The following is a 27,591-nucleotide window of genomic DNA, read 5'->3' as shown; positions in this document are numbered from 1 at the left end:
CATTGTTGGCTGGGGGGAGCAAGGTGGAATGGCAGTGGCACAAGGAAGCACCAAATGTGAAGGAGGGAGTAAAAGTCATAGAATCCCGACAGTGTGGAAACAGGCTATTTGGCCCATTGAGTCCACACTGACCCCCTAAAGAGCATAACCCTGCATTTCACATTGCTTAGTAACCTACATATTCCTGGATTCTATGAGCAATTTAGCATAGCCATTCCACATAACCTGCACATCTTTGGACTGAGAGAGGAAACCAGAGCACCAGGAGGAAACCCATGCAGACACGTGGAAAATGTGCAAACCCCTCCAGACAGGTGGTCACCAAAGGGTTAATTTGAACCTGGGTCCCTGTGAGGCAGCAGTGCTAACCACTGAGCCATCATGCCATCCTAAGGGGAGCCTTTCAGTTACACCTTCTTGTGTATTTTGCCTGTAGGCTAAATTGGTTAAATGGCTGGAAAACATTTGTTCACATCACTCTCTTTCCTTTGGCACACACTTTAACACCAGTTGATATCACAGATGTGATCAAGGCATTGAGCAAGTGTTAGTTTTATGAATGCTTGGCGCAGTTGCTCATTACATTCATCTCTGGTCTTTGCATTGTGCTTACAAGATCGGATGAAAAACTGGGCACCAAATTCATCCAAATACTTTACTTGTTTTGTTGTGTTTAACTTAAACAAATCCATAAACATAAATGGTCAGTTCAATTTGTACTAGCTTCTGATCTAAGATTTTTGAAGGGAAGCCCATGACTAGCATATGTTTCCAAGCTATTTGTTGGATCTTCTCACCTAATACCAGCTACTACCATAGGGGAATTGGTTTAGTTCAGTTGGCTGGATTGTTGGTGGTGATGCCAACAGCATGGGTTTAATTCCCATCACCGGTTTGAGGTTACCATGAAGGTCTCTCCTTCTCAGCCTCTTTCTTTGCCTGAGGTCTGGTGGCCCTCAGGTTAAATCACCACCAGTTGCTTCTCTCTAATAAGAGAGCAGCCCCTATGGTCTGGTAAGACTGTGGCGATACAACCAAACTACCATTGATGTCACCTGACAGCACATCTTAGCTTGCATGAATTTAAACATTGCTAAAGGAGACATGAAGTTGAAACTTTTTGTCATGAAAAAGGACACCGATTTATACAGAATGAGAAGAGGTTGCCCATTGGCTGGGCCACAGCAAGCATGGAGATGCAGCAAGAACAGTTAGCTGTTGATTTTGGTTGTCAGACATGGTAGTCAGACTGTGATTGGTCACAATTTTGCCATGGGAATGCAACGTTTTCACAAATTTCTTTTACTTACATACTTACAGTGTAATCATTAGTACTGTCCAGATTATTCTAAAAAAAGTTGTTGAATAGCAGAATCACCATCTAATGCTGGACATGGTTTCTAACACTTGTAACTGAGAGCTGGTTGAGCATAATTTGAATGCTACCCAATGTGCATGAAAAGCAGAATATATTATTTGATACAATCTGTTAGTATGGCTTACACGGAGAAAGCTGAAAATGTGTTGCTGGAAAAGTGCAGCAGGTCAGGCAGCATCCAGGAAACAGGAGAATCGACGTTTCGGGCATAAGCCCTTCTTCAGGAATGAGGAAAGTTTGTCCAGCAGGCTAAGATAAAAGGGAGGGAGGAGGGACTTGGGGGAGGGGTGTCGGAAATGTGATAGGTGGAAAGAGGTCAAGGTGAGGGTGATAGGTCAGACTGGGGTGGGGGGCGGAGAGGTCAGGAAGAAGATTGCAGGTTAGGAAGGCGGTGCTGAATTCGATGGATTTGACTGAGACAAGGTGGGGGGAGGGGAAATGAGGAAACTGGTGAAATCCGAGTTCATCCCTTGTGGTTGGAGGGTTCCTAGGCGGAAGATGAGGCGCTCTTCCTCCAACCGTCATTTTGTTGTGGTCTGGCGATGGAGGAGTCCAAAGACCTGCATATCCTTGGTGGAGTGGGAGGGGGAGTTGAAATGTTGAGCCACAGGGTGGTTGGGTTGGTTGGTCCGGGTGTCCCAGAGGTGTTCTCTGAAACGCTCCGCAGAGCATCTGCTTATCAGAGCAGATGCCTGGCCAGCAGTGAAAACATGGTCAGGAAAGGGAGACTACATCTGAAATGAGACTCAGCCTAGGTGAGGACATAGTTTGGGGAATTTGGAGGCAGTGTAGAAATTCGGTGCAGAGGGGAGAAGATGTTTTTTGGTTTTTTTTGGCTCATAGCTCGTGAAGTTTTATTTTAACAGGATAAGTTGAAGCCCAGGATCGGGGCCAGCACAAAGTAGTGACATCACAGGAAGACTGTAAGTTCATTGGTTGGTAATAGCTGTTAATTTGACTATGTTGTAGATTATTTTCAGACTGAAAGTCATTGGGAGAAATATTTACAGACTAAAAGCGAAAAAGATCAGTAGGAATTTTTATACTAAGTAAATAAAATAGAGGTGCAGGGCCAGGTGATGTGTTGTACCTGCATGACATGGGAGCTGGTGGACTGTATTGTGGTTCCTAGTGATCACAAGTGTTGGTTACCTAAGGAACTCTAGGTCTGATTTGATAAGCTAGAATCTGAGCTTTGAACATTGAGGTATGAGGGAGAGGGAGAGGGAGAGGGAAAGTTACCTGGATGCTGTGTTTCAGGAGGCAGTCCTTAGGCTAACTACCTCGAATTCAGTCAGTTGTCAGGGTCAGGAGACTGTGACTACAAGCAAGGCAGGTAGAGGGATTCAGGAGGTCATGCTGAAGAAGCCTCAGTCCTTGAACTTTGTCTAACAGGTTTGGGAATATTGCTCCCTATGTGGATAAGAGTGAGGGCTGTAGGGAGGATGAGCAAACTGACCATAGCACCCATGGTAAAGAGAGCCATTCAAGATGGGGGAGAAAAGAGAAATGTAGTTATAATTGGGGATGGTATAGTCAGGGGAAGATAGAAAGCCCCAAAAGCTGTGTTGCTTGCCTCGTGCCTGGGTTCAGAATATTACAACTGGGTGCAGAGGAACTTGGTGTGGGAAGAGAAAGATCCAGTTGTTATGGTCCATGTGGGTACTAACAGTCTAGGTAGAAGTTGGAAAGAGGTTCTGCTGAGGGAATATGAGTAGCCAGGAGCAAAATTGAAAAGCAGAACCTGAAAGGTAATATGCTTTGGATTACTACCTGAACCACGAGTAAATTGGCAAAGGTTCAACAAGATTAAAGAGGTGAACACATGGCTCAAAAATTAGTGTGAGAGTAAGGGTGTCTAATTCATGAGACATTGGCACCAGTACTGGGGAAGGAGGGAGGACTTGAAATAGGTGGAGGATGAATTCACTTGCATGGAAAAGTATGAAAAAGGCTAAAAGAGTAGAGGGCCGGGATGAGGTTACTAAAGTTTTCAGAAGAAATAATAGCAGAGAATATTGAAAATGTCAGGAACCTAATTTCAGGCACAGCGGATTAGGAGATAATTATGAGAAGCAGGAAAATCAAGGCATGACTGAGACTTAAACATGCAATATGTGAAATAAGGTAAATGAGCTTGTGGCGCAGATTGAAATTAGGGGGTACTATGTCATGGAATCAGAGGCATGTAGCTGCAAAGGGATCAGGGCTGAGAACTAAGTATCCAACTATACACATTGAAATGACAGACAGATGGGCAGAAGGGATGGAGTTGCCTTGTTAATAAGAAATGGAATTCCAGAAAATGAAACCCGATAGGACCAACACCCCACGATTCTACGGACTACCAAAAATCCATAAACCAGGAGCCCCCCTCAGACCCATAGTCTCACTACCCGGAACACCAACTTACAGACTGGCCAAAGAACTACATGCAAGACTGAAGTACCTAGTAGAAGAGTCACAGCACTCCATCCACTCCACCCAGGAATTACTAAAAATCATCAAAAATAACAAAATAGAGGAAGACGAAGCAATGATCTCATTTATCGTAACAGCACTGTTCACCTCCACCAACATCGACCTGGCAAAGGAAACACTTACCACACTTTTAGAAGAGACCATCACACATACCCCAACCACCATCAATCACATTACCAACAAAAACATCATGAAGCTAGTAGACCTGTGCCTCACCACCCACTTCACTTTCAACAACATACTCTACAAACAAACCAATGGCACACCCATGGGATCTCCATTATCAGGATTCATAGCAGAAGTGGTAATGCAAAGACTAGAACAAACAGCCCTACCAACCATCAAACCAAAAATCTGGGTCCGCTACGTAGATGACACTTTTGTCATCACAAAACGAAACAAGATAGAAGAGACATTCAACATCATCAACAACACCCTCACAGGCATAAACTTCACCAAGGAGGAAGAAACCGACAACCTGGACGTCACAATCGAAAGAAAGGACAACTGAGAACTACAAACTTGCGTATACAGGAAACCGACAAACACTGACCAAATACTTAACTACACCAGCAGCCATCCCAACACACGGCAGCACAGACGAAGCTGTATCAGAACACTATTCCAATGAGCCACCACACACTGCAGCACAGACGAACTTCGGAAAACAGAGGAGAACTACCTATACAACGTATTCAAGAAGAACGGATACTCAAAAAATACAGTGCGCAGATTCCTCAAGAACAAACCACGACAAGCAGACCAAACACAGCCAGAAACCCTAACCATCTTACCATACATCAAAGACGTTTCAGAAATGACAGCCAGACTACTAAGACCCCTCGGAATCCTAGTAGCACACAAACCCACCGACACTCTCAAACAAAAACTAACAAACTTAAAAGACCCAGTACAACCCATGGACATAACCAACGTCATCTACAAAATTCCATGCAAGGACTGCCACAAACACTACGCAGGGCAAACAGGAAGAAAGTTAGCCACCAGGATACACGAACACCAGCTAGCCACAAAAAGACACGACCCTCTCTCCCTCGTAGCCCTACACACGGATGAGGAAAAACCACCATTTCAACTGGGACAACACATCTATCCTGAGACAGGCTAAGCAAAGACATGGCAGAGAATTCCTAGAGGCCTGGCACTCCAACCACAACGCCATAAACAAACACATAGATCTAGATGTCATCTATCAATCCCTCAGAAAACGAACAGGAAATAACATCACCACAAATCCCAGGAACTCCATCCAGGAGAAAGATATAAATAGAAAGCAGGAGATAACAGCTTTGCTTCACTTGGAGGTCGCCACTGATGATGTTACCTAGCCAGGTAATGAAATGTCTGGATATCAAACCTACAGCTCAGCGAGCAAACCTACACCCTAAACCTCAACCTGAGCTACAAACCTTCACAAACCTTGCAAAAATGGAATTAAATTGATAGCAAAAAGCAGTATAGAGTTAGAATATGTAAAATCTGTGTGAGTAGACTTCAGGAACTGCAAAGGAAAAAAAACATGATGGGAGTTATGTACAGGCCTCCTAGCAGTAGCCAGGATATGGGGAAGAAAATAAATCAGGAGATAGAAAATGCATGTAAGAAAGGCACAGTTATAATATTCATGGGGAACTTCAATAGAGACTGTGAAAATCAAGTTGGTAGTGGATCCTAAGAAAAGGAATTTGTGGAATGTCTACAAGATGTTTTTTTCAGAGCAGCTTGTGGGAAAGCCCACTAGGGAACAGGCAGTTATGGATTTGGTGATGTGTAATGAGGCAGACTTGATTAGGAAGCTTAAGGTGAAAGATCCCCTAGGGGGCTGTGACCTTAATATAGAATTCACTCTGCAGTTTGAGATGGAGAAGGTAGAATAGATATGGCATTACAATTGAGTAAAGGCAACAACAAAGAAATATGGGAGCTAGTCTGAGTAAATTGTAAGGTCAGCCTAGCAGGGAATGTAGTGAGTAGCAATGGCAGGGGTTTCTGAGGGTAATTCAGGAGGCAACAGCAGAAATTCATCCCAAGGAAGAAGAAAAGTAGTACAGGGAGAAAAGGCAGGTGAGGGACAGCATAAAAGCAAAAGCAAAAGAATATAATGTGGTGAAGGTTAGTGGGAAGCCAAAGGTTTGGGAAGTCTTTAATAACCAGAAGAGTAAAACTGAAAAAAGGAGCAGAAAATGAAATATTATTAGCGAATATAAAAAAAACTGCAAGTCATTTTTTAGATGTATAAAATGTAAGAGTGGACAAGAGTGGACATTAGACCACTGGAAAATGAGGCTGGAGAAGTAATAATAAGAAACTAAGAATTGTTGGAGGACCTGAATAGATACTTTGCATCGGTTTTCACAGTGGAAGACACCACCAAATCCCAGAGCTTCAAGAGAGTCTGGGGGCAGAAGTGAGTGTCGTGGCAATTACTAAGGGTAAGCTGAAATGTCTGAAGGTGGATAAATCATCCAGACTGGATGGACTACACCCCAGGGTTCTGAAGGAGATAGCTGAGGAGATTAGATTAGATTACATTACATTGTGCAAACAGGCCCTTCGACCCAACAAGTCAACACTGACCCGCCGAAGCGCAACTCACCCATACATTTACCCCTTACCTAACACTACGGGCAATTTAGCATGGCCAATTCACCTGACCTGCACATCTTTGTGATTGTGGGAGGAAACCGGAGCACCTGGAGGAAACCCACACAGACATGGGGAGAACGTGCAAACTCCACACAGTCAGTCGCCTGAGGCGGGAATTGAACCCGGATCTCCAGTGCTGTGAGGCAGCAGTGCTAACCACTGTGCCACCGTGCCGCCCAGATTGTGGAGGCATTGGTGGTGATCTTACAGGGATCACTCCAGTCAGGAAGGGTCCCAGAGAACTGGAAAGTGGCTAACGTAAATCCCTGCTTAAGCAGGAAAGGAATCAGAGGACAGGAAATTATAGACTGGTTATCCTGACTTCAGTCATTGGTTAGATTTTAGAGTCCATTATTAAAGATGAGATTGTGGAGTACTTTGACATTCTGAGTAAAATTGATTTTCTCAGCACAGCTTCATCAAGAAGAGGTCATGCCTCACAAGTCTGTTAGAATTCTTTGAGGAGTTAACCAACAAGTTAGGCAAAGGGGACCAGTGATGTATTGGAATTCCAAAGGTGCCAAATTTCACATTTCAAAAGCTGCTCAATAAAGTAAGAGCTCGTAGTGTTAGCTTGGATCAAGGATTGGCTAACTGACAGAAGGCAGAAAGTGAAGATAAAGGGGTCTTTTTTAGAATGGGTCAGTGTTGGCACCATAACTATGTTAATGATCTGGATGAAGGAATGGAGAGCATTGTTGTTAAGTTTTAGATGACACAAAATTAGATTGAGGGACAGATAGTCTTGAGGAAGCAGGGAGGCTACAGAAGGACTTGGATAGGCTAGGAGAGTGACATATAAAATACAATGTAGGAATGAATCACGTTATGCACTTTGCCAGAATCATAGAGGCATGGACGGTTTACTAAATGGGGAAAAGCTTTGAAAATCTGAAGCACACAGGGACTGAGAAATCCTAATTCATGATTCTCTTATAGTTAACTTGCAGATGCAGTTGGCAGTCAGGAAGGAAAATGGAATTTTAGCATTTATTTCAAGAGGCCTAAATTACAAGAGCCAGGGCTGTACTGCTAAAGCTTTAGAAGGCTTGCTCAGACTACATTTGGAATATTGTGAGCATTTTCGGCACCGTATCTAAGGAAGGATGTGTTCACCTCGGAGGGGGTCCAGAGGAGGTTTACAAGAATGATTCTGGGATGAAGGGCTTGTCACTTGAGGAGCATTTGGGGACTTTGGACCTGTACTCAAAGTTTGGAAGGATAAGGTGGGGGAATCAGCTTAAAACTTAAGAATACTGAGGGGCCTAGATAGAGTAGGCCCTAATAGGAGATACTAGGACCTAAGGGCACAGCTTCAGGGTGAAAAGGTGACTCTTTGGAATGGAGATGCGGAGGAACTTATTCAACCAAACTGTGGTTAATCTGGGAAAGGCACTACCACAGAAGGCTTTGAAGGCTTAATCATTGGGTATATTTAAGACAGAGATAGATAGATTCTTGATTAGTAAGGGGATCAAAGGTTAGGGGAAGAAGGCAGGAGAATGGGATTTAGAAACATATCAGTCATGATCGACTAGTGGAGCAAACTCAATGGGCCAAATGGCCTAATTCTGCCCCTATATCTTATGGTCTATTCACAAGATTGCCAATAAAATTTATCTTGTATTGTGTGGAACTTTAAGAATTGTAATACTTCAATTGACCATAGACTTTAGCTAATTAATGGTAGAGAACCTTTTCGCAAATTTCTCAAGTAATAGAGTTATAGAAACGTAGAGATGTACAGCATGGAAAAAGACCCTTCAGTCTAACGCATCCCTGCCGACCAGATATCCTAAACTAATCTAGCCCCATTTGTCTGAACCCTTTCGAGTTTTATAACATCCTTCTGATTGGGAGGAGACCAGAATTGCACGCTATATTTCAAAAGTGGCCTAACCAATATCCTGTACAGCTGCAACATGACCTCACAACTCCTATAGATTAAATTAACTACAGTGTGGAGGTGGGCCATTTGGCCCAACAAGTCCACACTGACCTTCCAAACAGTAACCCACCCAGACCCAATTCCCTCTGACTAATGCACCTAACACTATGTGCAATTTAGCATGGCCAATCCACCTGACTTGCACATCTTTGGATTGTGGGAGGAAACCGTAGCACCCGGAGGAAACCCACACGGACATGGGGAGAACGTGCAAGCTCCACACAGACAGACTCCGAAGGCTGAAATCGAACCTGGGTCCCTGATGCTGAGAGGCTGTAGTGCTGACCACTGAGCCATTATGCTACACTCAATGCTCTGATCAATAAAGGAAAGCATAATAGATTGAGGCAACGAAGCTCATTTGATAATTCCGTTCAATGGCCAATTTGAGTGCTGATTCCATCAAAGATGTCCATCTCCTGGTAATGGACACAAGTGTCAACAGCTGACCTTAAGGGAATTCAATGGCAGCAGCAACTATTTTGGTGTCTGTGGTGCCAATGAATTTGAACTCACCTGCAGGAGCTACTGTTTGATGAACACAGATTCAGAAACTGTTGACACATCTTGTTTGCCATGATATACTGTTAATGACTTCATTGGGTGATACATTGGTAAAAGGCTCGCAATGTCAAACGCACACATGGACATGTTATTGCTCTCAAATTAATGGTCTTCATGAAGGTGAAGGAATAATCCTCACAGTTTGTGTGGAAAACTCATCTAAACCCGGTTGCAACAGCTCATAGCCTTTGGAAAATTCTTGTGCTGACCCAGCTATAAATAACATAAAGCTTAAAAGGACATCACTTTTGGTGTCTTGAGGAGCCCATTTGTGCATGGATGATGCACACCTTGTTATATATGTCACTTGGAGGTTAGCACTCTTAATGCAAGTCCAACAAGCACTTCTGCAACTTGCCCTTGGGTATGATTGCATGATCATGTGTCATGGCAAGTCCTTCGGGTATAAATTTGGAAACATCATTGGGCCCAGCTTTATTTTGCTGTAGTCACATTTGTTGAGTATGTAAATTCCAATTCCTTTCTTGGGTTTACATATATGTAATTAGGCATGCTTTGAAATTATGCCACACTACCAGAAGTTTGCAATGCAGATGAAAATCGATCAAGAGGTTAGTTGTTCCAAAAGATGTCTGTGCCAGATCTGCTGGGTTTGCTTTCTGGGTCTCAGCATCCTTGTTAGATGCTAGTTTGTAATGAGAACTGGTAATGAAGGAATTTGAATGCAGCAAACACCTCGTCCTGTTTAATGAAGGATGAGGGCACACTGAAATTGAAGCCATGCATGAGAACATGCTCCTCATTTTTGGGGAAAACATGCTCAGGGATTTATCACATGTTTCATGGCATCTTTCTCCAGTTTTCTCATTTCCCCTCCCCCCACCTTGTCTCAGTCCCAACCCTCAAACTCAGCACCACCTTCCTAACCTGCAATCTTCTTCCTGACTTCTCTGCCCCCACCCCCACTCTGGCCTATCACCCTCACCTTGACCTCCTTCCACCTATCGCACTTCCAACGCCCCTCCCCCAAGTCCCTCCTCCCGACCTTTTATCTTAGCCTACTTGGTACACTCTTCTCATTCCTGAAGAAGGGCTCATGCCCGAAACGTCGATTCTCCTGCTCCTTGGATGCTGCCTGACCTGCTGCGCTTTTCCAGCAACACATTTTCAGCTGGAATGAAGTTTGCCCTCTTTACAACAGAATTACTTGTTTTTGTAATTATTTTACAAATAGTAGTCAGTCATATCCTACTTATTCAAAACATGGTGCATTGTTTGGGAAAATAGATGTGAATGCCAATAGTTTTTTTTGACACTTTTCAAAATACAAGAAAATGTCATGGTAAATTTGCAGGGAATTGTTCCAGCAAACACAATTGCTTTCGTATATTAATTCAGTTTACAGTATTTTACTTTGTCTCTTCCAACATTATTCTGTCCTACTCTGTGGTGTATTTCAGACCAATACCTCATTATTAACTATACTCGCCTTGAACAATACACCAATAACCTATCCCTTCCCAGATATAACATACTAATTTTTTTAATTGACCTGTTCAGACATGTTATGACATTCCTCTGGAGCAAGTGGGACTTATACCTGACCTTCTAGTCCAGAGATAGGGATACTGCAATGGCACCACATCCCTTCAAACCTCCATACCAATTTATAAAGACTCAACTAATTTGTAACTGCAGATTATAATGAAGTTGAAATTCAGTTCTTCCACTAGGGAATGTGAAGTTATCATCAGTGCATTTTCACAAAACAATATTTATGTATAATCTCCACTTGCCTGGCTGAGAGGAGCTCTAACAAAATTCAAGAAGCACTATAAAGCAGATTGGCACTTTATTTACCATGATAACATTCACTCCACCCAACACAGTTGCAATAGTATTTACAATCTGCAAAACATATTGGAGCACCTCATGAAAGCTCCTGTGACAGCACAATCAAACCAATTACTTTTGCTGTCCAGAAGGATGAGGACAGAAGATGCATGGGAAAACCACCACCTGTAAGTTCTTTTCCAGGGCATGTAGAATCCTGACTTGGAACTATATCAGCATTTCTTCACTGTCGCTGGGTCAAATTCCTAGAACTTTATTCCTAACAATATTGTGGGTATAGCAACATTATTTAGACTGCAGTGGTTCAAGAAGATGGATTGCCGCCATCCTCTTTGGTGATTATGGATAGGCAACAAATGCTAGCAATGCCCACATCCCATGAACGAAGAAATGAAAATATCCTGCTTACTTCCATTTTCCAGAACGTGACTGCAAAAGATCATTTAAATCATTAAAGGGAGATTTGGATCTTGACATGAAGATGATAAGGAAAGTCATAACAATTTACCTCTTCCACTGTGTATATACCTTAATTTGTTGATGCTATTAAAGCATCATATTAACATGACAACTGATATTCTTCTTTGCTATTTTAACTTGAACTTCAATTGAAGTTTGCAGTAATAAGATTCCTGTTTCAAATGTCAGTATTATAAATTCTTACTTGCCATCATTGACTTATAGTATCACAAACCAAAATTCCTGAAAGTCTATTCATATAATTTTTAAACATTAACCAGATTATCTAAAAATATTGTGTTTGCACCTCAGATATGAGTAACTAAAAAAAAATTAACTTGTAGCAACTGCACTAGTATTTTACATGCCAGAGTAAGCACAAAGGACCTATTTTCAGAAACAAGAACAGAGAATTTTAATCAGCTCAAGGGCCTTTTTTCCTGTGTAAAACATACAGAAATGTTGACTATTGCCATTAATACATCATAGCAAGTAATTGTTGAACTCAAAAGAGCTGGACTTACACTTGGATTGTCTACTTTTATCACTCTGGATCAGTGGTGCTGGAAGAGCACAGCAATTCAGGCAGCATCCAACGAGCAGCGAAATCGACGTTTCGGGCAAAAGCCCTTCATCAGGAATAAAGGCAGAGAGCCTGAAGCGTGGAGAGATAAGAGATCTCTCCACGCTTCAGGCTCTCTGCCTTTATTCCTGATGAAGGGCTTTTGCCCGAAACGTCGATTTTGCTGCTCGTTGGATGCTGCCTGAATTGTTGTGCTCTTCCAGCACCACTGATCCAGAATCTGGTTTCCAGCATCTGCAGTTATTGTTTTTACCTCTACTTTTATCACTCCTTAATCTCTACATTCAGTTGTAATAGGTTAAATAATCTTTTTAACATTAAATTATTTTATTATTTCTGTAATTAAAGCTATTAACTGTTTTAATAGTTTTTATAACAGAAAGATTAATGTATTTCAGTGTTTCTGAGCGATTAGAAGTCATAAAATGAAAAGTTATGAAGTATGAATGTTGGTGGAAATGCTCAACTTGGCTGGAAATGCTTATACAAGAGTGGAAAAACCTTGAGATCTTTAATTCACATTCTTTCTGTTTGTTCTACACTGTACTTTAAATTCCTAACTTGTTTGCCCCATGGCAACATGCTGTCTGAGAGGTTCATTATAATTCAAATCTAATTCCAAAAATTGATTAATACTGTGATTTTCCTCGTTTCACATCCATCTGGGCTAAAGGCCAAGTAGCTTCTTGTGTGCCTAGAACAGATTTCTTAAAGCTGTACACCAATTCTGTTTGTTGCTATACTAGTTCACTTCAAAGATTGCTTTCAGATCTCACCTCTCACCCTATGTAACAGTATGAAACAATTAGTATTCGGATTCCAGGGATGTCAGAAAGTATCAGAGGCAGATTGGCCACATTTTCTCATTAACTGGATCTATAAGCTGAAGCACAATGACTTGGTAATTGCAGAGAAAATCTGACACTATCAACAGGCATATAGAAAGAGGGCAATTGGGGAGCTGTGCCAGTGGTTTTAGGATTGTTAACCACATTCAATCATAGCAGTGTCACTGCCATTGTCAAATTCACTGAAATCAATGCTGTCTCAAGTCTATTGTCTCTTATGCAAGGAGCCAGATGTGGAAATCAACTGTATTGGTTAATTTGTTTTCCACAGCAATATCAAACAGATTACTTTGTTGTTCAACAGGGCCAACATTCACCTGCATTCCCACTGAACAGCAATAGGCTATCCAATTTCCCAATACCACTGGAATATTCAGGATAGCATTGAATTAGTCATTCTTCTCCCTTGACAAAACAAAGGGTTTCACGCCATCAATTTGAAGTAAATATAAACCATGAACCAAGTAACAGAGGATACACTAGGCTTTAAAAACAGCCTTTTCTTTTTAAAACATTTAACTTGTTGCAGATTTATTTAATGGCAAAACCAAACAGAAAGGATGTCTTTTTGAAGACCAATACTATCAGCCCTATAAAACAGCACCCTTGCAGTGTCTGTAAATGGGAGCAATGCCTAGATACAACAAAGTCTGTATTTCCACCAGGACACTTACTGTTCAAATATCAGCATAGAGTCATAGAGATGTACAGCATAGAAACAAACTCTTCGGTCCAACTCGTCCATGTCGACCAGATATCCTAAACTAATCAGGTCCCATTTGTCAGCACCCGACCCTCTAAACCCTTCCTATTCATATATCCATCCAGATGCCTTTTAAATGCTGTAATTATACCAGCCTCCACCATTTCCTTTGACAGCTCATTCCATACACATACCACCCTCTGCATGAAAAAATTGTCCCTTCGGTCCCTTTTATATCTTTCCCCTCTCATCCTAAACCAATGCCCTCTAGTTCTGGACTGCCCTACCCCAAGGAAAATACTTTGTCTATTTATCCAATCCATGCCGCTCATGATTTTATAAACCTCTATAAGGTCACCCCTCAACCTCCAACACTGCAGGGAAAACAGCCCAGCCTGTTCAGCCTCTCCCTATAGCTTAAATCCTCCAACGCTGGCAACATCCTTGTAAATCTTTTCCAAACCCTTTCACGTTTCACAACATCTTTTCGATAAGAAGGAGACCAGAATTGTACAAAATGGGAAAACCAATGTCCTGTACAGCCGCAACATGACCTCCCAACTCCTGTACTCAATACTCTAACCCATACCAAACCCATCTTCACTATCCTATCTACCCATGACTCTACTTTCAAGGAATTATGAACCTGCACTCCATTGTCTCTTTGTTTAGCAGCACTCCCCAGGACCTTACCATTCAGTGTATAAGTACTGCGAAGAGTTGCTTTCCCAAAATGGAGTGTCTTGCTTTGATCTAAATTAAACTCCATCTGCCGCTCCTCAGCCCATTGGCCCATCTGATCAAGATCCCTTTGTACTCTGAGGTAGCGTTCTTTGCTGTCCACTACATTTCCAATTTTGTGTCATCTACAAACTTCCTAACTATACCAAATCATTTATATAAAATGATGAAAAGTAGTGGACCGAGCATTGATCCTTGTGGCACACCATTGTTCACAGGCCTCCAGTCTGAAAAGCAACTCACCACCCTCGGTCTTCTACCTTTGTGCCAGTTCTGTACCTAAATGTCTAGTTCTCCCTGTATGCCATGAGATCTAACCTTGCTAACCAGTCTCCCATGAGGAACCTTGTTGAACGGCATACTGAAATCCACATAGATCACGTCTACCACCCACCACCAATGTTACGCTTACCAGTCTACAGTTCACTGGCTTTTCCTTACCACCTTTCCTAAATAGTGGTACCACGCTAGCCAACCTTCAGTCTTCTAGCACCACACCTGTGACTATTGATGATACAAATATCTCAGCAATGGGCCCAGCAATCACTTCCCTAGCTTGCCACAGAGTTTTAGGGTACACTAGATCAGGTCCAGGGGATTTATCCATGTTTATGCGTTTCAAGACATCCAGCACCTCCTCCTCTGTAATAAGAATATTTTTCAAGATGTCACCACCAATTTCTCCACATTCTATATTTTCCATGTCCTTCTCATTTAGTATTTCTCCATCTCCTGCGATTCACAACGTAGGCTACCTTGCTAATCTTTGAGGGGCCCTATTCTCTCCCTATTTACCCATTTGTCCTTAATGTATTTGTAAAAAACTCTTTGGATTCTCCTTAATTCTATTTACCAAAGCTATCTCATGTCCCCTTTTTGCCCTTCTGATTTCCCCCTTAAGTATACTCCAACTTCCTTTATACTCTTCGAAGGATTCACTCGATCTCCCCTAACATTTCTCTAGTCATCCAGCATTCTCTATACCTATCAGCCTTTCATTTCACCCTAACAGTAATATACTGTCTCTGGACTCTCATTATCTCATTTCTAAAGGCTTTCCAATTTCCAGCCATTTACTTACCTGCAAACATCTGCCCCCAATCAACTTTTGAAAGTTCTTGCCTAATACCATCAAAATTAGCCTTCCTCCAATTTAGAACTTCAACTTTTAGATCTGCTCTATCTTTTTCCTTCACTATTTTAAAATAGATTTATGGTCGCTGGCCCCATAGTGCACCCTCATTGACACCCAAGGCACCTGCCCTGCCTTATTTCCCAAGAGTAGGTCACGTTTTGCACCTTCTCTAGTAGGTAAATCCACATACTGAATCAGAAAATTTTCTAGTACACACTTAACAAATCCCTCTCCATCTAAACCCTTAACACTATGGCAAGTCTATGTATAAAGTTAAAGTCCTCCACCATAACCACCCTATTATTCTTACAGATAACTGAAATCTCCTTGCAAATTTGTTTGAGGGGGTCTATAATACAATCCCAATAAGATGATCATCCCTTTCTTATTTCTCAGTTCCACCCAAATAACTTCCCTAAGTACAGCAGTAATGCTATTTCTTATAAAAAAACACCACTCCCCCTCCTTTCTTTCCCCTCTTTCTATCTTTCCTGTAGCATTTGTATTCTGGAACATTAAGCAGCCAGTCCTGTCCAACTCTGAGCCACATTTCTGTAATTGTTATGATATCCCAGTCCATGTCCTGAGTTCATCTGCCTTCCCTGTTAAGCTTCTTGCATTGAGTAAATGCAGTTTAATATATCAGTCCTACCTTGTTCTCTGCTTTGTTCCTGCCTGCCCTGACTGCTTGAGTAGCTTCTTAACCGTACTAGTCTCAGGTTGATCTCTTTCCTCACTATTTCCCTGGATCCCACCCCACTGACCTTACTAGTTTAAAACCTCCCGAGCAGCTCTAGCAAATTTCCCTGCCAGTATATTAATCCCCTTCTAATTCAGGTGCACCCCATCCTTTTTAGACAGGTCACTTCCACCCCAGAAGAGATTCCAATGAATCTCTGGTGCACCAGCTCCTCAGCCATGCATCCATCTGCTCTATCCTCCTATTCCTATTCTCACTAGCTTGTAGCACCTGGAGTAATCAAGATATTACTACCCTTGAGGACCTCCTTTTTAAATTCCTGCCTAACTTTCTTATATTCTCCCTTCAGAATTTCATCCTTTTCCCCTCCTATGTCATGATTTGGAGGTGCCAGTGTTGGGCTGGGATGCACAAAGTTAAAATAAACCTGTTTATCGATAACCTGGTGTTGTGAGATTTTTAACTTTATCCTTCCTATGTTGCTAGTTCCAATGTGTATAATGGCCTCCTTCTGGTCCCTCTCCCCTTTGAGAACATTCTGCATGCCCTCTGAGGTATCTTGAACCTGCTTTGATGGTTGTGAATTCCAGTTGTGTCTTACAATGTAGCCAATATTTCTAATATCATTGTCATCTGCTATATGCTGCACCATTTTGCAGTAATTATGAAGATCAAATGCTGATTAGCTAGTCTAGCTAAAATGAAGTATAAGCTCTCTGTGGCAACATAATATTTTCATTGGGTTGTGGGATTTAATAGACCGATGTGAATACTGTTGGAGTTGACTTCACAACAGAAATATTTCTGTGCCTGTGAGCAGTTAAAATGAGACCATCTGAAACTTGAATCGCAGGAACAGAGTGGGCCATTTGGCTCCTGGAATTGATTCTCAATTCAATTTTATCATGGTGATCTGCAACCTAACAAGAAGCAGTATAACTCTATGTTCATTACATTTATGAGAAAAGCTTTTATATCCCACATATTGCCATGAAGTTTTGAAGTTTTCCTGCTATAGAATTTCCAGTTATGTAATTCCTACCTGTTTTGGTGTATATTTGTGTGTGAACAGTCTCTTTTTTATTACTCAGTCCTTTGAGGTCTACAGCATAACTCGTTTCTGCTGTGCAGGATGGGAAGTTGGTGCTGTAGCAATAATGATACTTCACTAGTAATACAGAGACCAGATTAATGCTCAGGGGATATTGATTCCAATTCAAGCTTTTTTTTTAGATTACATTACAGTGTGGAAACAGGCCCTTCGGCCCAACAAGTCCACACCAACCCGCCGAAGCACAACCCACCCATACCCCTACATTTACCCCCTACCTAACACTACGGGCAATTTAGCATGGCCAATTCACCTAACCTGCACATCTTTGGGCTGTGGGAGGAAACCGGAACACCTGGAGGAAACCCACGCAGACACGGGGAGAATGTGCAAACTCCACACAGTCAGTCACCTGAGGCGGGAATTGAACCCGGGTCTCAGGCGCTGTGAGGCAGCAGTGCTAACCACTGTGCCACCGTGCTGCCCAGCTTGACAGCTGATGCAATTTAAATTCAATTAATGAATCTGGAATATAAAGCAAGTCTTCGTAACGGTGCAATGAAACTCACATTGAGGGAAGGAAGTCAACTTTCCTTACCTGCTCTGGTAGACATTAAAATCCAAAGTATTGTGATTGAATGGCTTGCTAGACCATTAAGAGTCAGTTAGAGGATGGACAATGCACACATCCCATGAAATAAGTTTTAAGAACTTATTATGCATATTGGTAGGAGATAGGTGAATATATTATAGCAGTATCTTTACTCTGAAAAGTGCATAACGTATTTGAAGTTTCTGCAGTGGCAAATATGACATACCTAAACCACATTTCAGTAGAAGTCATTCCAAGGCCATTTTAAGCATAGTCCTTAATCTATATCCTAATGACTTTCAAAATTTTAAGTACACATACTTGCAAGGTTACAGTGGTTCAATGACATAATTAGTTTTTCTGCTCTTCCAAATACTAAAAAGCCTAAGTATGCATAAATAATTAATCTCACTTAAAGCTTCAAGTGTTTTAAATCAAATGTTCTCAGCTTTCTTTGTAAAATTGTGGTCTGTTTCCACCTTTGAGTTTGATTGTAACTCACAAGTGACAGTCGAGTCAGTATCAGTTATGGAAGTAAAAGCCTGACCATACAGTAACTAAATATTATCACTTTCAATATGCACGTATACATGTAGGAAGAGATGCCTAACTGAGACATTAGGCATGGGAAGTCAGCTGGGTCAGTGTAGGTATAGTTTTGGAAGAGCCTCAGCCCTTGACTTTGACCAACAGATACAAGCTTTTTCCTATCTGTAAAGATGAGTCCAGAACTGCAAGATCGATTAGCATTAAGGTGCAAGATACTGTTCAATAGGGGGAGTGATGAGGTAGTGATAAGAAAAAGTATATTCAGCGTATATATTCAGTTCCTTGTCATTGGAAGTTCTAAAGTATAGGTTGCCTGCCCAATGCCAGTGTCAAGGACATCTCTTAACATCTGAACATGAACTCACAAATGGGAGGGAGGGATCTAGTTGTTGTGGTCCACATATGAATCAGCAATATAGGTGGAATGAGGATTGAATATGCTTGAGGAGTTAAAGGTCAAATTAAACGTAGAAGCTCAAAGGTGAAAATTTGTAGAGAAAAACTTGAGCCACTGTCAATTGCATAGGGTCTGACAGAAGGGAGAATTAAATATGTGGTTCAAAGAGTGATGTGAGAACAAGAGGTTGTGATTCCTAGGGACCAATATGTAGGAAAGTAGGAGCTATTCCACTGGGTTAGGCTTCCCTTAAACCATGATGGGGTTATCAGATCAACTCTGATTTCATTGAATGCAGTGCAGATTTGATGGGCTGAATAGCCTTAGTCTGCTCATACACCTTATAGTCCTTAATGAGTCATAACAAGGCTGATGAGTAGGTCCGTAAACTAAAAGGGAGGGGTGCAATAAGTTCAGGTGAGGGGAGATTTAGAAATCTGAAGATAAAATTGGAGAGAATTAAATGGTGTAGCACTTTGAGTAAGGACAAGAACTGTAGGACAAGAATGGACAGAGAGAATAATGGTAATAATGCAGCTGTGTGTAAAGTTTTGCAAAAGGTAGTTACAAAAACTATAAAACTCTTTATCCAATTATGCAAAACATTCACCATACGGTATTTGCACTAATGGTACAAATAGAGATTAATAGTTTTCACTTAATCACAATTACAGAGATTTAGTTATAATGTGACCCAAGTATGGGGAAATAAATATTCTCTGATACGTAAATTCAGACGGAATGCTAAGAACGAGTAGGTGCCCTGATAAAATGAATTGTTGCTCAGATGTTCAGGATGTAGACTCCATACAACTAAACATTGGGAATAACAAGAATCAGAAAATACTGTTAAGAACAATTTATAACAATGGTAGTTATACTGTTAGACAGAACATTAAGCAGGAAATAATTGGGGTTTGTTACAAAGGCAATATAATAATTGTAGAAGATCGTAATCTTTTTTGTACACTGGACCAATTAGATTGGCAAAGTGTTCTGGAGGATGAATTTACAGGAAACTGTCGCAAGATGTTTTGGAACCAACTAGGTATAAAAGCATTGTGCAATGAGGTCAAAGATCATAGTAAATGACCCTCTTGAAAAAAAACTCATAATGCAGTGGATTTCCATATTAAGTTTGAAAGTGACATACTCAAGTTTTGAACAATAATATTAAATGCAATTATTTATATTAGATATAAGGAAGAGCTAGCTAGCTAAGCTTGATTGCTTAAGTGAACTAAAATAAATAGTGGGAAATACTGAAAGAAACAATTAATTGTTCAACAAAAACATATTCCATTGAATAACAAAAATAATAGCAAGAAACCTCATTTGTGGCTTTTTAAGGAAGTTAAGGATCATGTTTTAAAATGCAGAAAAGGAACACCAAAACCTGATTAAAAAGAATAAAATAGCCATGAAAATAAAAAAGACTGCAATTTCTTTTATAGCCATATAAAGAAAGAGATGTGGTCAGAGAAATCTTTTTTCCCCCCCATTTGAAGCAGGGAAAAGAGAAATTACTGCATGGAATGAGGTAGAGACAATAAAAAATTGTTGAGTGATTATCCCCTCCCTAAAAGTGGCAAGGAAGGTACCCAGAAAAGCAAAACATTTGGCGTGTTAATCATGAAGAGATACTCACCCCTTTCTTATCATCTCAGCAATTAACGGCTGGGCTAAAGGTTTATTTATTTATTTTTCTCTCTTTTTTTTTAGATTTAGCCCCCACACTACCACCTAACTGCGGTAGTGGGCTAAAGGTTTATTCTGAACCTTGTTAATTTTGCCATCAATTAAGATCCTTAAGCAGATAATGAGCAGCACTTTAAGGGGCTCAGCTCACAACCAGCTTGGTGACCTGCATTCCTGCGTACAAAAAGGGGGTGACGAAGCTACCAGGTAGTGGTGGTGGCAGTGGGAAGGGAGTTGGACTCCATTTGTTCCAATCTGGAGCTAATCAGAGGTTGTGATATATGACCGAAGGGTTGCTACTAACCCTGTCTTCTTGAGATCTCCATTTCATGAGAGCTAACAGAAATCAACCTACCATCTTGCTGTTGGATTCACTGAAGTCTAGGCCTCCAGCAATAATCCCTAGGACCCAGATACTTCTGATTGGGAGGGACTTCACTGTCAAGGTTTTTAATTTTTCATGAAAATCAGCTGGTCCACTCTTAAAACTGGTTGATTGGAGCTTGACCTATTAAGCTTTCTTGCTGATAAGGATGGGAAATCAGGAATCTTTGCAGTTTACCAACCCCCACACGTAATGCATTGAGCACTAAATCTCAGCATTTTTGGCCACCTTCATTACGAGGAGGGATAAATTGCATACCAGAAATAGAAGGTAACCAAGGGCTAGTATGAGTGATGAACTTAAGATAATTAAGTTTAGCAGATAAAAAAAGAGAAATTTATAGGACTAGAATCTGACAAATCCTCACTTCCCGAATGCTTAGGTACTCATGTCCTGAAGGAAGTAGCTGTTATTATAATAAAAGCCCTGGTTACAATTCTACAAAATTCACTAGATTCTAGAGAGGTTCCAGTGGATTGGAAGATAAAACATGGTTAATGGCTGGGAAGCAAAGAATAGGGCTAAATGGGACATTTTTAAATTACCAAGCTGTGACCAGTGGAGCATCACAAGGATCAGGATTGGGGCCTCAGCTATTTAAAACCCATACTAATGACTTAGATAATACAAACTCAGAGAGGATGTAAACTGTGAGGAGAACAAAATGAGGCTGCAAAGAGATGTGGGCAGGCTGAGTGATAGGATAGCAGTATAATATAGGAATTTGTGAGGCAAGCACATGGAATGTGTTTTACTGATTTTTTTTGGAGGGCATCACAACTGCACCTTGACAAATCAGAAATATGCCTCTGACAACAAATGTATCAATAAAAGGAACATGACTATCTATGAACTTTAATTTTAGTTGTCAACCAATGTTGCCTCACTCTGTAAATTTCACATGATCAATTTTGTTTCCCATTTAGTAATCATAGATATTACTTTATAAACAGTTCATGGTGAATGATTGCGTTAAAATATACTTAAGTGGGGTAGTGCAATTTTATTACTGATTGCATTCCGTGGTTCTGTTGTTCTGTCCATGCAAATAGAAAACCTATTTGGTCATGCCTATATTTTATGATTATAATCAGCATGATTGCCGAATGGTGACTGAGTGAGTCAAATTCAATTTTTATTTCATGGAATTCCAGGATATTTGCTGTTGTTTTGGGTATCAGAGTATGCAAAAATAAACAAACCAATGTCTGTGTTAATTATTCTGAAATGAAGACTAGAAGTATTTTGAACTGTAAATATAAATAATGACCAATTGAACTAAGTACTAAAGGTTAATACACACCATAACCATGCAAAGAGTCAACATTTGTAAGCATCGGGGTTGGGGGTGGAGGGGTAGAAGAAAAAAAACTGATTGAAAAATTAATCCCTTTTCTTCAAAGAGAGCAACTTAAGGAATGTATGTGATCTCCAGCCTCACTCTAACAGAGCTGCTAGTATTCCTGCATTATAATAAATGGTCCATAACATGGAAAAGCCTTGAGCTAAAAACCTTGAGCTTAAGCTTTTGCAATATATTGGGTGCAGTGAATAAGAATCTTATAATGAGGTGAAACTGGATTTATTTTAGCATGAATTTCCCATTTCAGAGCCAGTGCAATAAAATTACTTTTTGCGTATTGGGAAGCTAACTTGAACAGATAGGTTCTGCAAGCATCATTTTAGAGTAAATGAGGTTTGCAGAATATGACAAATGCCAATGCTTCTAAAATCACAAGTTTAGAAGTATGAAAAATTCTGAAATATCCATGAATGAAAATATCCAACAATGAAAAATACATTAAGTATTGATTGTAATATTGTTTAATATTAGATTATGTTCCTAAATTTGCCCCAAACTTGATTTTTTTCTCATTTACTATTTTATGACCCTGACAGACCACCGCTCTTGATAAGGAGAGGCAGGTTTTCCGAAGAAGATGCAACCAGGATGTGAGGAGAAGCTACGTGGTACAAACTAATGCACCAGAACACAACTCTGAATCTGAAGATTACTCACCAAGCTCTTCTGAGACTGTTCGCTCACCAAATTCTCCCTTTTAATGAACCCTATTCTCGTTACCAAGCTCCAATTGCTTACTGCAATTTTATAACTCATTTCTGAAGAAATAATGAATGTTTAGTTAGTCAAGCTAGGACAATGTTGCACTGATATATGAACAGTATTGATTCTAGCATGGTTTAATGGAAAAGCACAAGGCATGTGAAGGTGTAGGTGATTCCAGCTGCTTTGCAATTCAGCCATTGTCTGTATTCTTAACCATTTAGGCGCTGTGTTTTCCTTGCATCACAAAACACATTGACGTTCTCTATCTCTGACCATCTCTCTATATAAAGAAATCAGTTTGTTATGGTGCAAAAATGCTACTGTTGTTCAAAGGATTCTGAATTTCTGCAAAGTCATAATATTTGCCAGTCTATGAATCCTGAATTCTACAATATAATCAGTAAGCATTGCGTTTCCTTAAATAACTTTATCTTTCTCTTGATTTTCAAATTAAGTTGTAGCAGTTTAAAAGAAACCAGTACTATTGTAAATCATTGATAAACAACTTGATTACTCCAAAATCTAGTATGATAAAATTCTGTTTGAACAGTACTTGACTCAGAGCATAGAATGGTGAGATAGGTGACTAGGATCGTATCTGTGTGTACCATCAACAATCACTGAACAGCAGTATTGTATGATATGATAAAACTGAAGTAAAGCTCCACAGTTTGATATTTAGTTCATTAGAGAAGTAATAAAATTTATGTTAGAATACTTGTATCAACTGTGTAAAACATCCTTAAAGATGAAAAACTTTCACTGGATAAACTTCTACAGTTTTAAAATAGTTTCTTCTATGTATCAGGCACCCAAACCTGATGTTAAGAAGATCTTTCCTACAGACTATTTTGTAGAAAGTGGTGAAAGTTAACTCATGTGAAATGTCATTGCTTTACAGTAGTCATCATGTGACTAAGTGTGGTGCATACTATAATAAATAAATAAGCCAAATCTGTGAATAAATGATTTATTGATAACCATAATCATGCATGTTGGTTGATGTGTGTTTTTTTATCCATCAATAGATGGAAAGTGCAAAGTATATTTCAGTTTTTTGACTTCGGTTGTGTTGTTCTTGGATGCTCACTTACATAGCTATTGAAGCTTTTTCTCATCTGATTACTTTCAACATTAGAATGTTTTTGAGAACTCTTTTATTGTTTGTAAGCTGTTAATCTGTGAGCAACACATTTGAATTACTAAAATAAAAACAAAATCCTGTGATGCTGGAGGTCTGAGATAAAAAAAGACAGGAAGTACTAGAAAAACATAGCAGGTCTAGCAGCATCTGTGGGGAAAGAAACAGTGTTAATATTTCATATCCAGTATGATTCCTGAACTCAAGAAGTCATCTTGGACTTGGAATTAGATACTGGATTCTGTGCTCTAACAATTCTATTTTTCAATTTGAGCCTCAATGCCCAAGCAGCTATTCTTAGAGAGGGACAAATTGCAAAAGCAAAGAGCCTAAAATGAAACAATCTGTTGCAGTCAATTCAGCTCAAAACAGCATGCTAGAGAAAAAAACAGAAATCCTCTTTGAACCACACATGTATACTACAACACCAGCCAAGTGTTTCAACATACACAAGTCAGTTTGTATCCTACTCATGGAAATTATCCTTATTTTAACTTCCACCTAGGTATACAGGATGCATTGTGGATGGCTTCCAATTATAAAATCTACCTCCCTCTACAATTTTGCTTCCCATTGTTAGTAATAGAAAATGGTTGGCTTCTACAATGACCAGTATATAATATCATATGTCAGATGCCAGATGTTAGGTAAAATGCTATTTAGAAGCACAAACAAGGTACAGATAAGAATGCGATGAGAGAATACTAGTAAAACCTTTAGCTAAAAGAAAAGTGGCAGTCTAACAGAGAGGAGTTCTTTAAGTTGAGTAAGGAAAAAAAACTGGTCTGTGAATCAGTAACTGCAGGACATGATTTTAAAACAGTTAACTGAAGAATGAAGGGATATGTGAGGAGAATGTTTTTCATGCTGTGTAACAAAATGCAAAATAGAATATGAAATGAAATTTCAGAAGTAGTGGCAAAGCAACAGTCATAAAAAAACAATTGGCTAAATATTCAAAAAAAAGAAAAATATATAAATGCTAAGGCAAAGATCAGGGAAATGAAAGTAAGTGAATAGCTCTTCCAGAAAGCTGGCATAAACACAATGTAATTATTTATCAGTCTACTTCCATCAAACTAAATGATTCTTTAGAGAGCATTCAGAACTCAGAATCTGTGAACTGTATATGTAAGCATCAAAAACAAATAATCCATGAGAGTAAGTATATTTTGAGTTAAATAAATCAGTCAGCAAGATAAAAATCTTTAACTTGTTTACTACCAGCTGTGTATCTGAGAGATAATGAACACAGCACAGCAGTTGGAGATAGACAATGCTAGGAATCAAACAGGCAAACTGTTGTGAAGTCAATAGATTGTGATTTTTACAGATGTGGGTGACTAATTCCCTCTGCACATTTTAAAATTGATTTACTATTGATAAATCATTACTTACTATTTCTTAGAAAAGTATTCATTTCTGTGGCTAATTGTAAAAAAAATTAAAAATTGTATGAAATGAGGATGTAAAATTAATTTGTTGGTATTTCTAATGAAGGCCTTAGACCTACCATGGCCTCAAGATTTATTTAATCTTCAAAGATAAAGGATCAACAATAGGTAAAACTTTCAAGCACATAAATGTATGAGATTATTCTATGAACACCACAAGGTGATAAAGTGAAGCAGTATATCCATCTCAAATTCCAAGTTGCATCATTTAAACCTGACCAGTTGCATTGCAAAGATGACAATTCTAAGGTGCCCTAACGTTGCTTGATTTCAAGTATATTTACAATTATACTTCAAACATTCTTTCCTATTCTCAAGTAAATTTTCAATAAACAATTTGAAGTTATTAATTAGTGGTGAAATTAACATTTATAAATTAATTAAGATGTCTACCATTCCATAAATGTTTTCTGTTTCTGTTTTTTGCTAAATAAGAGAGTTTTGATAACATAGTCGAACAAAGATAATTGGAGAAACTACCATATTAACAGGGTAGGGAGGGATGAATGGAATGAAAGGTTGAATTAATAGCTGTAAAGCACTAATTCCCAACACCTCTATGGCATTAACAGTTTTGGAACTTCCATCTTGACTTCTGTATCTAAAGTATACGATGTAAGTTATTGGAATCCTGTTTAAACGGTGAGTCACATTTTCAACATCAGAGAGGAAGAAATGTTTTGACCTTGCAGGCATTTGGGATTTATAATGCTGAGTTAAATGAATTATGTGATAGAGAAACATTTAAGCAGAGATGGTTAGGGATCAACAATTTCCCTTGTCTATTTATTCAAGCTTTCACGTAACAAAATCAGTAATCCTTCCCCCTGAGCTCATCAATACTGTAGCCAGGTGTGGCTATTTAAATAAATCATAGTCATTTCAAAATACTGAAATAATAATATGATTAAAGATAACCCTGACTCTTTGCAATGGCTTAATTTATTCTAAAAGCGTTCAGATATTTAAGTTCTTTCTTTAAACTCAAAAATGTTGCACTAATAATTTCTCTGTGTGTTCACTTATGCTCCCAACATGTTTTTGGCATCTTGTATGTGGAAATCCTAAAGTAATGATGCAGTTCAAGGATTGAATTAAATGCCCCTCCCAAGGCAGGCTGGCAGCAAGGGTGGGGGTGTTGGAGAGAGGGTTGGTTGATGCATATAATGAGGCATCGGGGCTTGCTACCTTCCCAATTCCACAATCAATTCCAGGCTGAGAGGGGTCAACAATGGCCTTCTTGCCTGGTTCAAAGGCAACCTGCCACCACCATTGATTTTTAGTCAGCTGCAGGCCTCATCATATTGGCAAGCCACCAGTTTATCCTGGTGAGTGTTTCCTCTCAAGCATCCTATGCCCAATGGAATGACCCACTGTTGGCAAGGGAGGAACTCAGTGGGAGCCACTCTGGCCTTTCTAAACACCCCCTGTCACTTCCTTACGATTCTTACTCATACTCCAATGCACAGGATTAGTAAAGTAATTCAGTCATGAGTTCAATCCTGTAATTGCAAGGTTTGAAATTGCATTCAAGTAACCTGACAGTTTGAAAATTATTGCTATGGAAATAACCACAAAACCACTGGATAGTTTTAAGAGTCCATTAATAATCATTAATATTCTTCAGAGAAGGCAACCTGCCACTGATGTATGACTGCAATCGCATTAAATTATTTACTCTTAAATCATTCAGAAATGGTTTGGCAAATGTTACTGAGGTTGTGCACAGTACAACAAGCCCCACAATTTAAACTCAAAAGTTAAAAACTTTAAAAAACATGCAAAATTCCCAAATTTATCTATCTTTTAGACTGAGAACAAAAAGCATGGACTTGTATTTCGCAAATATTACTGTTTATTACAAATAAGTAGATCTAGTGACAGGGACATAGTTATTAACCATCGACATATAACTTTACCAATTAAACCTTTCTCTCTCTTTTACCCACACACATACAGACAACTTACACACACACACGCAGTGTTATGGAACAAAGAACAATACAGCGTAGAACAGGCCCTTCGGCCCTCAATATTGCACCGATCTGTGAACTATTCTCAGCTCGTCCCCCTACACTATCCCAATATCATCCATGTGCTTATCCAAGGATTGTTTAAATCTCCCTAATGTGGCTGAGTTAACTACATTGGCAGGTAGGGCATTCCACGCCCTTACCACTCTCTGAGTAAAGAACCTGCCTCTGACATCCGTCTTAAATCTATCATCCCTCAAT

At 39.7% G+C, this 27,591-nt stretch overlaps 1 protein-coding gene across 4 annotated transcripts in view; it reads left to right on the top strand.

Moving 5' to 3' along the window:
• Window positions 1-23,753, top strand: part of LOC148149819 (serine/threonine-protein kinase DCLK1) — a 349,709-nt gene extending 325,956 nt beyond the window's left edge. For all 4 annotated transcript variants that reach the window (XM_087988259.1, XM_087988258.1, XM_087988261.1 and 1 more), the window contains one exon: window positions 22,594-23,753. In XM_087988259.1, the coding sequence (XP_087844385.1) occupies window positions 22,594-22,651 (58 nt within the window). In that variant the 3' untranslated portion in view covers window positions 22,652-23,753. The remainder of the gene's footprint in view (window positions 1-22,593) is intronic.
• Window positions 23,754-27,591: the final 3,838 nt, after the last annotated feature.

This window comes from Chiloscyllium plagiosum, unplaced genomic scaffold (genome assembly GCF_037043375.1).
Source record: "Chiloscyllium plagiosum isolate Xiang-an unplaced genomic scaffold, Cpla_swu_hap1 HiC_scaffold_6, whole genome shotgun sequence".
NCBI classification, from domain to species: Eukaryota; Metazoa; Chordata; class Chondrichthyes; order Orectolobiformes; family Hemiscylliidae; genus Chiloscyllium; species Chiloscyllium plagiosum.
Note: the sequence above shows the minus strand (reverse complement) of the source record. Positions and strands in the feature narration are given on the sequence as shown.